Source organism: Triticum aestivum, chromosome 1B (genome assembly GCF_018294505.1).
Source record: "Triticum aestivum cultivar Chinese Spring chromosome 1B, IWGSC CS RefSeq v2.1, whole genome shotgun sequence".
NCBI lineage: Eukaryota > Viridiplantae > Streptophyta > Magnoliopsida > Poales > Poaceae > Triticum > Triticum aestivum.
Genome location: NC_057795.1, coordinates 404,014,338 through 404,026,540, shown reverse-complemented (window position 1 = coordinate 404,026,540; position 12,203 = coordinate 404,014,338). Strand labels below are relative to the sequence as shown.

General features: G+C 46.5%; 1 protein-coding gene across 1 annotated transcript; it reads right to left on the bottom strand.

Moving 5' to 3' along the window:
- Positions 1–8,746: 8,746 nt before the first annotated feature.
- Positions 8,747–10,857, bottom strand: LOC123127535 (silicon efflux transporter LSI3). The gene is made up of 2 exons (XM_044547270.1): positions 9,587–10,857; positions 8,747–9,264 (listed from the first exon to the last, which is right to left on the bottom strand). The coding sequence occupies exons 1-2, from the start codon at positions 10,767–10,769 to the stop codon at positions 8,987–8,989; spliced, it is 1,461 nt and encodes a 486-aa protein (XP_044403205.1). The 5' UTR covers positions 10,770–10,857; the 3' UTR covers positions 8,747–8,986.
- Between the last annotated feature and the right edge of the window lie 1,346 nt (positions 10,858–12,203).

The window sequence follows — 12,203 nt, the reverse complement described above, 5'->3', positions numbered from 1 at the left end:
AAAAAAAAGTGATGCAAGATACTACCGTTGGCCTTGTGTACTTGTTCCCGCTGCACATTTTCTCCCACGCTATCTAAAAGATTGTGCATCCTCATTGAATGACTAATGTTTATCCTGGCCATGCACTCTCGTTTTGTGTTTTCCAAAGAGAAGATATAATTTGACAAGAAAACACCATCATGTTTCGTTTCACCTGGCTGAGATCGATCAAGTATTAGCGCGGCTGTCAAAGTCCACAATCTGATCAATCTGTCTGACTAGGACGCCACCCAGCAATAACTCCATCGACTGACTAGCTAGGGATACGTTTTTCCTGTTTGTAGGGTGGGTTAATTACTTTGCTACAAAAGAACGGAATAGTAGCTTAGATGATCGGGGTACTCCCTCCTTGCTAAGAAATATATAAACATTTACGATGTCGTTTTATATCTACAAATCAAAAACATTTACAATGTCAAATATATCCCATATAAAAATATTACAAATCTAATGATATTGATTTGGTATGCCCGTGTAAGATAAAATTTTCTATGAAGCTTGATATAAAAAAACTATATGCACTATAAATAATTTGATAAATAGGCATTATTATTTTTCTTTTCAACTTTTTTCTTCTAAGAGCAAAGGAACATTTAGCCTAAGAAAACTGGATAGCTACCAGCAAATGGCGCGTTTACAACCTTGGACATGACTACTTATGTGCATTTATAAGTAAATGTGACACACACAAAAAGTACAGTGTTAATTATTTGACATGACCAACCAATGGTACCAGTTTGATGCAACCAACCTAAAGTGCGCTTCTACATTTTGGTTTGGAAACATAGAAATTTTTGACTGCGTCTATGCTTAATTCAGTGTCCTATTTCGTAACAAAGGGAAGGGGCACAGGCAATAGGTGCTTATTTGTGAAAAGTAAATAAACTGTAAGTGCTTATTCGCAAAAAAAGAACAATAAGGCATCGTACGGATGCTCTTCAGGAGCGAGCTTTCGAAAATAGCCGCGTGAAGCCAGCCGAACGCGCCAGCTCCGAGAAGCCCGCTTCATTGAGACAAGGAACGAACATGTGCAATTTTCACGGAGAAGAGGAGCAGCGGCAGCCCAGCTTCATAAAAGCGAGAAGTTTTTTTCCTGGAAATTACTTGAATGCCACCCCAAAGTGCCACTGCCCCGAAACATTTTCTCTCACTCAAAGTACCACACACCTCGAAATTACATTGGAATGCCACCCTGAAGTGCCACAAACACGAAACATTTTGTCTAGTCAAATGGAGTTTCTTGAATTACATGGCAATACCACCCCCCCCCCCCCCCCCTCGAAGTATCTTGGAGCTAGTCACGCCAACCGAATGTGTCGTTGCCCCAACGAGAAGTTGTAAGCCAGCAAGAAGTTGGGAAGCCAACTATTTCGGGAAGCTGGCGAACTGCCGAAAGAGACCCAAGTGTGATTCCATGTCATTATTCCACTCTCTTTGGCTTCTCTGCAAATAGTGTAGCTTTTGAACTCACTTGATCGTTAATGGCGTGTGTTGCCGCACCCGTGTGTTAGGAATGTTCTATGAAAGAGCTTTGCAATGTCTCGTTAAAAACTGAAGACAATTTTATCTTTTAGCACAAAATAGAAGTTCCATCATTTCAATTGGGCTGCTATGAACCTTTCTTTTGTGCATTGCACATGCCCTCAGCCCAATCTTTATATGTTCTCTGGTTTGTTTACATGTCCGGCGGCTACCATGTGTTGCCGGTAGTGAGACACAAGCATGTCTTGGCTCAAGGACGCCTTAAATGAGCCAGTTTTATTCTTCATTTTTTTTCTTTTTTTTTGAAACTATTATATATGTATATATTCCAAAAAACATAATTTACTTATTTTTTAAATCCATCACAAATTTGAAAACTGTTAACGCATTACAAATTCTTTGTAAGCACAATTTTAAAAAAATGTTGATAGGATTAGAAAATGTACGTGACATTTAGAAAATGTTTTCATGTTTCAAAAAAAGTACATCACATGTTTCATAAATGTTTTATAAAATAAAAAATGTTTGTGTAATTCAAAAAAAAAATGTTTCTTACCATTCAAATAAATGTACATTAAATTTAAAAAATGCTCATATGTTTCAAAAATATGTTTATGACATATAAAAATAGTTCTATGCGATGTAAAAATAACTTTGCATAGTTTAAGAGAATGTTCAGTATCATCCAAAAAATTGTTTCATCTGCATTTAAAATATTTTTAACACTTATTTGATACATGTATTTGACAAAAATGTTGATCGTGTATTTGAAATAGTGTTAAACATGTATTTAAAATGTTTTAGATGTATACAAAAAAGTGCAGTGTGTATGAAAAAATAGGCATCAAAACATATATTTAAAAAATGTTTTTTTTGCGGTGAGAAATACTTGTATTACTCAATAATCAAGTCTTTACGATCATCCTTAGCAATCTGTACCAACTCCGGGGGGGCTGACCCAATCCAGGTCATAATTCTACTCTCAACTCTCCCGAAGGTAGCTAGGCAATCACTAGCTTTATTTTGAGTTCGCGAAACGTGAGTAATACAAGTAGATCGAAGACTAACAAGATATCTTATCTCATCAATAAGAGCAGCATAGACCGATCGATCCTTGCCAACACAGTTGATCATGGCCACCGCCTCCGACGAATCCATCTCAACAACAATAGGAAGATTTGACCTCTGAATAGAAATCGAAAGCCCCTCCATGCATGCACATAACTCCGGTTCCAGAGCATCTCTGCAGGAAAATAAAACTCGGCAGGCTGAGAATATAATTCCACCATTAGAATCCCGAAGGATCATTCCAGCTCCCGCTGCTCCCGAAGAATCGTAGGACCCATCAGTGTTTAGTTTAACACAATCCCTGCTTGGTTTAGACCATCTACTCTCTGGGGAAACCGCCCTGCACGGTGAAGGCAACGAGTCCAGGATCACAACGGACTTGCCCTTGATCGGGTCCATGTTGGAATTCAGTTTGATCGCCACCAGCGACTCTAGGTAGCTTTGCAGGAACCGAACCGAAACTTCAAGTGGTGGAGCTGGTTTTTGATGTGTAATCTCATTTCGGACAAACTAGCTCCGCCAAAAGGTCATAAGCATCATGCATCGCTCAATATCACTTAATGAAGATAAGGCAATAAGCAGCCACTCCTTCCCACTGTTTATCAGATTATCAATACTAGGTAACCTCCAAACCTTGGCCATCTCTAGATACAAGTCTCTCCCAAATTGGCAGCGCACAAAGGGGTGAAAATTATCTTCCTCTTCAACACCACAAATTGGACAGGTACTTGATACTTCTAATCCAATTTTATGCTTGTTCCGCCAGGTAGGTAGCCCATCAGTCGCCACACGCCAAGCAAAGTTCTTGACAGTAGGAGGCGCCAAGCTCTTCCATATGTAAGACCAGCAAGCTCTACTCCCATCTGGAGAAGAACTAGACAAGGACGCTCTCTCTCTATGTGCTTCTTCAAACGCCAACATATGAGCACTTTTTACTGTGAACACACCCAGCTTATTGGGACCCCATGCAATAACATCATCGGCCTGCCTCGGAGAAGCTCTAATCTTTAGTATTTCATCAACATCCGCAGCAAGGAAATACTCTGACAGTAACCGCCCCTTCCAGGATCCATTCTCATTCAGGAAGTCGGAGACATAGCGAATACGACATCTGCCCTGCAATGAGATGGGTTTATATGAGAAAGGCCTTGGGATCCAGTTGTCGCGCCAAACTCGTATGCTCCTGCCATTGCCCACACGCCAAATCAGACCCTTCTTTAGCAAGTCTAACCCGTGGCTTATTGCTTGCCAGGAGGAGGAAGCGTTGCTGGAAAACACCGTGTCTTCAAGCTTGCCCTCCGGATAGTATCTTGCTTTCAGAACCAGTGCACATAAACTATCCGGCCTAGCAATCAATCTCCACGCCTGCCGAGCCAAAAGCGCCTGGTTAAACAACCGAAAATCACGAAAACCTGCACCACCTCTATCCTTTGGCTGCATGAGATGGTCCCACCCCCTCCAATGGACCTTTCTTTTCCCTTTTGCCGAGCCCCAATAAAAGTTTTTAACCATTCTTGTAAGATCATCGCAAACTGAAAATGGCAATTTGAAAACCCTCATGATATAGGTTGGCAACGCCTGTGCAACAGCTTTCACTAATACCGCCCTACCAGGCTGGGCAAGTTGACCATCTCCCCACTGAATAAGGCATTTTGTCAAGCTTGTTTGAAGGTTTTGGAACTTCCCCTTAGACATGCGACCCTCAGGGGTAGGCAAACCCAAATACTTTTCCTCAAAAACCAGACTTTGCACACGCAGCACCTGCCGAACCTCATCTTGAATTGTATTCGGACAAGAAGAACCAAAGAACATGGAACATTTTCCATAATTGAAACTTTGCCCAGTGGCCGCACCATACAAGTCTAGAGCTTCCTTAACGCTCTCAGCGTGATCTCTAGTTGCCTCAAAAAACAACATGGTATCGTCAGCAAATAACAAATGGGATATGCCCGGTGCTCGCCTGCATACTCTTACCGGAGTAATATGACCAGATGCCACTCTCTTTTTTAGGATCGCCGAAAGACCATCCGCCACAAACAAGAATAAAAATGGTGAAAGGGGGTCACCTTGCCGAAGCCCACGCGTCGGTGCAAATGAATCCAAGAGAGTTCCGTTTAATTTGACAGAATATCTCACCGATGTGACACAAGTCATAATCCAGTCTATCCATCACTGAGAGAACCCCAACTTTTACATCACTTGCTTCAAAAAACCCCAGTCCACCCTATCATAAGCTTTGGAGAGATCAAGCTTATAAGCACAAAAGCTTTTTGTTCGATCCTTTTCCTGTTTGATGTAGTGTAGGCACTCAAAGGCAATCAGCGCATTGTCAGTAATCATCCTACCCGGAATGAACGCACTCTGCTCATCAGAGATTAGGTTATCCAAGAGAGGACGGAGCCTATTAACCAAACATTTAGATATGACCTTGTAAATCACATTGCACAAGCTAATTGGCCTATACTCAGTCAGCTTTGTAGGATTAGCAACTTTCGGAATGAGGACAATCGGGAATTTACTCCCTCTGGCATCACCCCGGATCTGAAGAAATCCTTGACAGCCGCAATCACACTGTCCTTGAGAGTCGCCCAATTCCTCTGGAAAAACCTGGCTGGAAATCCATCAGGGCCCGACGCCTTAAGTGGCCCTATCTGAAAAAGTGCGTCAGAGATTTCCTTATCACTAAACGGAGCACACAGCTTAATATTGTCCTCCTCCGTGACCAGTACTTCAAAGAGATCAACCACATGGCCTGCATCAAGGTTAACATCCGCAGTGAAGACATCCCGAAAATACTCATTCACTAACTTACCCATAGACACCAAATCTGAATGGACCACTCCAATACTATCCGTTAACTGCCTGATTTTGTTTCTACGAGCCCTCCACACTACCTTACTATGAAAAAACTTTGTGTTGCGGTCCCCCTCCTTAAGCCATGAAATTCTCGATCTTTGAAGCCAAATCATCTCCTCTTGGTACAAAAGATCATTCATCCTGTCTGTCACTTTCCTTATTTCTTGTCGATCCGCATTCATATGCATGAGCTCTTCTAACTGTGAACGGGACTTAGCTAACTCCTTTGTAACATTCCCGAACTTCCTGGACCAAGAACCCAACGACACCATTGTCTTGGTTAGCGCCTCTCGCAACTGCTCCAAATTTTGGACATTGCCAACAGATTCCCACGCGTTCTTGACGACCTCCGGCAGCGTGGAGTCCCGCTCCCAGAAGATCTCATATCGGCGATGTTTCGGCCCAACCGGTCCAGAATCCGCCTCGCCCTTGAGAAGTACATCCACATGATCCGAACAAGGACTTAGAATATGTTGTACAGAGGCAAAGGGGAATATATTCCTCCAATCATTTGTTGCAACGGCCCTATCCAGCCTCACCCTGACATTGCTTGAGCCACTTCTTTTATTGTCATAGGTGAAAGGAACCCCCGAAAATCCCAAGTCTACTAAACCACAAACTTCCAATGCATCCCTGAATGCTATCATCTGCGGCTCCGGTCTTGGAGTAGCTGAAAAGTGTTCAAAATCCCACATTGCTTCGTCAAAGTCCCCCAAAACCAACCACGGAAGATCATTGACAGTTTTCAAATTTTGTATTTTTGCCCACATGAGATGCCGGTTTTCTACCCGCGGTTCTCCATATACAAACGTAATTCTCCACTGATTCGCCCCTTCCTGCACCCAAACTAGGGCATCAACATGACGATCATCTTTGCCAAGCACTTCAACCACACAATTTTCATGCCAATATACCGCCAGGCCACCACTCATGCCTGAACTATCAACGCCACAAAAGCCCTTCAAGCCCAACCGGCCTCTTAATCTCTTCATCTTCGCTTCCTTCTGTCTCGTCTCACACAAGAACACAAACATGGGGGAATATGACCTACAAAAGGTCGTCAGCTCACGAACTGTCCGGGAATTCCCCCCTCCCCGGCAGTTCCAGCTTAAGCAATTCATTGGACCTGGCGGTCCTCCGACTCGGAGGCCGCCGCATAAGAGGTACCCATATCCTCAATGCCAATCATCTGCTCCCCACTTCCGCTGTGATGCAACCTTTTCACTATGGGGTTCTTTCCCGGTGTGGAGGCCGCTGCACTCGGGCTCGGCCTTCCAATCCCGGCGCCGGACTCAATAAAAAGCACAGTATCAGCCACCTTCCCTCCCAGGTTAGGAACCAACTGCCCACGTAGATTAACTGTACCATCATCTCTGACGAGTCTTTTACGAGCCGAGCGTTCCTGATCCAGCCCACCCTGCTCGCCTTCCTCAACAACCCCCTCAGGTACACTCGGATGCACTCCAGCACCCCTTCCTCCAGCCCCAAAGCTTCTCCCTCCTCTGTCACCCCTACCTCCACCTCCTCTTCTACCGCCCCGTACTCCTTCCCCAGCCGCATTATCTCTACATGACTCAGACCAAGCACCTCAACCTCCTCTTGCACCATTGTTTATTGGTTCTCTACTCCAATGCAAATAGTCACCCCATTCACACGATGACGGATCATGTATCCCATCCCCACATTCCTCGACCACGTGACCCATACATCCACAAAAGAAACAGAAATCAGGCAGCTTTTCGTAGTAAACTGGGTATTTCTTCCTCTCCTTCAAGGTGATTGGCACAAATCTCACCAGCGGCTTATTAATATTAACGAACACCCTAACTCTCAAGTAGCTCGAAGGACTGATCTTGCCTTCATTGACAATCACCGTAAACGGAGGCTCCCCTACCTTCTTTGCCACCTTCTCAGCCAGTTCTTTCTTCCTCGTTAGACCGTCAGGTAGGCCTTTGATCCTTGCCCAAAGTGGGTACATGTCCAACGTATAGTCAGAGACATTAGTAAACCCATCATATTCAACCAAAACCACCAGATCTCTTCTAAACTGCCATGGTCCTCCTTCCATGACCCTCTTCCAGTCTCCCAAACAATGGCATTGCGCCAAGAACAAATTAGGTCCCTTTATATTGAACGTCACACTTGAGCACACGCCCATGCATTCCTCATAGAGTTTAATAGCGTCGCATGACTGAATGGACGTAGGTTATGAACCCTAAAAAGAGCCAGCCACCTCACATCCTTGATCAACTCATCAACCTCCCCTGACAGATCGAGATCATCCACCTCCTCCCCCTGCAACTTTAGTCCTTCAAACACATCTTCCAAATTCAGATCTGGGCCATGGTGATCCCAATTTTCCTCCTCATCCCCATCCTCCCGATCCTCCTCCATACGCCTCGCTTCATCCGCCCCTCCCGCAGCCATCCCCGCCGCCGACGATGACGGGAGTTGATCCTCTCCAGCCCCCAAAGCCTTCCGCCCTAAATCCTCCGTTTGCGCTCCCTTCGACCCTCCTGCTCCTCGAACTCCATCCCCTAACTCCATGCAAACGGTGTACCAAGACGATTGCCACGGGACGACCCGATCACCAGCAAGCGCTTAGCAATCCGGCCGATTTTCACGTGGGAATTTGTGGACTTCAGCGGCGCCGCCGAAGGAAGAGGTAGACCCTAGGAAAACCCTAGGGGAAAAAACTATATTTAAAAAAATGTTAATCATATATTTTAAAGATGCTAAAGTTATATAAAAATATTCTTGATGTATACGAGAAATGTACAACGTGTATGCAAAAAGTAGACAAGCGCTACAAAAAAGAAACAATAAAAAGGAGAAAGAAAAAAAACCCGATGAAAACTGAAGAACGAAACAAACAATTGAAGCTACTCCCGAATAGAGAATTGGTATTGCATGGTGGATAGTGTGGTGGGCTAGTGTCAACTGGACGATTACGCTAATTTGAAGGCCAGGAAAGATAAGAGCATGGTTAATAGTATAGTCAAGAGTCGGTTATATGGAGTTGGCACGTCATTTATAACCAACCTAATAGCCCATCCATACAATATCTGTTATACTAGTATGTCATATCATTAATATATGGTTTATCTTTTTCTCTCACAAAGTTTGTCGGGTCTTGTCTTACATCCGGCTATAAGCATGCAACCCGCTTCTCTTTTCTTCTCTCTCTTTCAACTATGCATAAATGCGATGTGACATCTTTTATAGCCCACCTAAGTCACTCTAGTGTACTTGCTCTAAATACCAGCGGATGATGTGTTAGGTGCACGCTGATACCTCTGTGTACGATGCTTACTAATTATCAGTATATACATACACACTGCATATATGTAACAGACTTCAGAGTTTTGCAAAAAGGAAAAAATGAACATACTACTTCGGAAATATTTCTACTCGATCGTGGATCGACGGTGCGCATGGAGCATGCGTATATAATTGAGCATGCAGCGGTTCGTCAACTTATAACTTTCGATCGGCATGTATTGGCTGGTAGTAGTAGTACTAATAATTTTGGTGGATCGATCTAGGCAGCGTTGATGATGCCGATGAGTGGTATGCCGACGGCGGTGACAACGAGCGTGGACGGCGCGCCGAAGACGACGTGGCTCCAGAAGGTGAGGTCGTGTGCGTTGCGCGGCGCCCGGCGTGCCTGCTCGCACACGATGAGGTTCGCCGCCGACCCCAGCAGGGACAGGTTACCCGCCACCGTGCTCACCCACGCCAGCAGCAGCCACGACCGCGTCACCGCCGCCGCCGAGATCGTCGCTGCCGACGCCGCCACCTCGTCACCCATCAGGAGCACTGCATGAACCACACGCATCTTCATGTCAGTTAGTAATTGCCAAATAATTTTTCCAAGCCGTCCTGTCAACTGTCATGCACACACGACATATATGTACGGCACAAAATGCTCAATGCGTCAGCAGCACAAACGAACGAAACAGGCAGTACTTTTCATGCCCCTTAGCTAGCCACTAAACTATAGTTCCAGTACTATGCCGTAACAAGAAAGATCTAACGCAGATACTACTGTTACGTACGTACATGCACAACGGCTAGCGCAAGTGATACGTACAGTGTAGTGTGTAAAGAAGTACACTTGACGATGCAAGAATTCACTGACCGGTTGGTACGTTGGAGGCTAGGTTGGAGAGGATGATGACGATGAGGGAGAGCACGGTGATGCCCCTGACGTGGTTGATCTTGGAGTATGGCTCCATGACGTTCCAGATGGCACCAGGGAGCCCCGTCTTATTGAACCCGCTCACCGTCACGAACATCCCCGTGAAGAAAACCAGCAGCGAGTAAGACACCTTGCCGAGGCAGAGCTCCGCGTCGCGGAAGTCCACCACGATGAGCGCGACGGCGGTGGTGATGGCCGTCCACGACATGTTGAGCCCGAGCATGTAGGCGACCAGCATGCCGGCGGTCACGATGTACGCGAAGCTCTTGAGGAACAGCCTCCGCTGCGGCGCCGAGCACTGTATGAACCACCGGTGCTTGGTCGAGATGCTCTCCATCATCACCGAGTCGTGGCCGGCGGCGGCGACCAGCGATGACGACTGGACCAGCATCGTCTGGCCGGGGCCCTTGAGCGTCGTCGACGTTGCCGGGGACGGCAGGCGACCCTCCTCGACGGCCGCCATCTCCTTCTCGGCGGCCACCTCGTCGGGACTGCTCCCCTCGAGGTCCTTCCAGTACATGCAGAGCAGCATGACCATGTTGACGGCCATACCTGCGAGCATGGCCGGCAGGATGCCGAGGAAGAAGCCCACGAAAGAGATCTTGCTGTTGAAGGCGATGACCAGGTTCTGCGGGTTCCCGATGGGCGTGGCGCTGGACCCGATATTGGCGCTGGTGGCCAGCGCCAGCAGGAACGGCTTCGCGGGGAGGTTGCGCTCGGCGGCGAGCTCGAGCACGAACTCCGTGAGCACGACGCAGCAGGTGTCGTTGGTGAAGAGCGCGCTGGCGAGGGCCGTGACGACGCAGACGCGGCAAAGCAGGTCGCGCCCGCCCTGGCTCCGCCACGCCAGCAGCCGGCCAAGGTGCCCGAACATGCCGGCGCTCTTGAGGTAGCCGCCGACGACCATGGTGGCAAAGAGGAGGCCCAGGATGGGGAGGTCCACGGAGGCGTAGGCGTCATCCGGGCTGATCACGTGGAAGACGACCATCAGCGCCGCCCCCAGCAGCGCACCCGCCGTGCGGCCGATCGGCAGGAAAGGCACCGACGGGAACACGGCCAGCACCCAGAACACCCCGAACGCCGCCGACCCCAGCACCACCTTGGACAAAGACGCCAGCGCCATGCTAGATTGACCTGTTCACTCGTAGTATATATGCGACTGGGTGGTCGATCGATCCAGCTGCTAGCTGTTGTGGCTTGTGCTGTGGGAATCTAGGGGACTATCCCGGGGCTTAAGTACTCGCGAGGTGCACACTTTCGCTGCAAGTTGCAGATGACGCCATTGGTCCGACCTAGTTGCACCACAACGTACGTTTTCTTACAGTGAGGTACACTCACGGTCGGGCCGGGGCAAAAAACAATTCTTTATCTTTATCAAATATAATCTATAAATAAGATATCGTTAACAAGTGAGGTCTTCTTTGTACGAACTAATTGAACTCTGTTTGATTTTATATAAAATAGTCCGCTACAGACCTGCCCATATGGAGTAGTCTTTCACTCAATGATACTTCTAGGAAACTACTATTGTGTACGTTCCTTCCAATTGCATGAAATAAAATCAAACAGTGATACGGGCTGACTAGTGTAGAATAAAATCAACTTGTACATACGGCAACAATCAAATTAGATGGGCGTGATGTGCAAAAGAAAAATGATGGACTGTAGTTTCTATCGGAGAATACTGCTAGACTCGGAAGTGATAGTCTTTGCATGGAATTGAAGTACTCGCGAGGTGCACGCTTTGCGGTGCAAAATGCAGATGACGCCATTGGCCCGACCTAGTTGCACGACAACCTTTTAGCCAAGCTAAGCCGTACTGAGCTTGCACGAGACATGCCTTAGCGAGACAACATGATGGTCGAACTAATGGGAGGAAAATATATGTGCTTACACACTCACTACTCACTACGTAGCTCACTAGGGACTAGCTATTCAACTAAATAACCAGCTTAGGCATATTTCGTCTAAATATTGCAATATCAGTTTTTTTAACACTGTACAATCGCAAATGCACATACACTCAATCTTATAAACACACGCATGCACACTCTACCCCATGAGCACATCAGATATATTGAGCAGGCACAATATCCTACCACGATGAACTCTTGAAATAGGCTTTCTTCTTGTTTCATAAATAAAGCAAACATCCATACAAATCCCAAGTGTCACAGCAAATAAGAAAGCTAGGGCATCAACACAATCACACCCAAAAAAGCATAAAAAAATAGAAAAAAAAGCCACCAAGTAGCGGTAGCCAAACCGGCCCTATAAAGAGGATAGGCGATGCACGGTAGCCAAGATTGCATCCAGATTAGCCCAAGCTGGTCGCGGTTACACTGCCTAGAAAGCAGGTGTCAATGCTGCAAGAAAGTAAGGAATTTAAAGAACGAGTAAGATGGCTGACGCGGGAAGACCCACTCAATCACCGTTTTATTGCGTGTCGAACATAACGTCCACGACATCGCCACAAAAATTAGCTAGAATAGGCGGCGATTTTGCCCGGTCTGGTTAGCTCTGGTCTCAAGGAACTCTGGAGACTCTAGGGCCTTCC

What these genes read in the sequence shown, in the direction of transcription:
- LOC123127535 (XM_044547270.1), bottom strand. Translation starts at nt 10,769, where the DNA reads ATGGCGCTGGCGTCTTTGTCCAAGGTGGTGCTGGGGTCGGCGGCGTTC. An exon ending in AGCCTCCAACGTACCAACCG is followed by an intron (nt 9,265 to 9,586) that starts GTCAGTGAATTC and finishes TGGTTCATGCAG; the next exon opens with TGCTCCTGATGGGTGACGAG.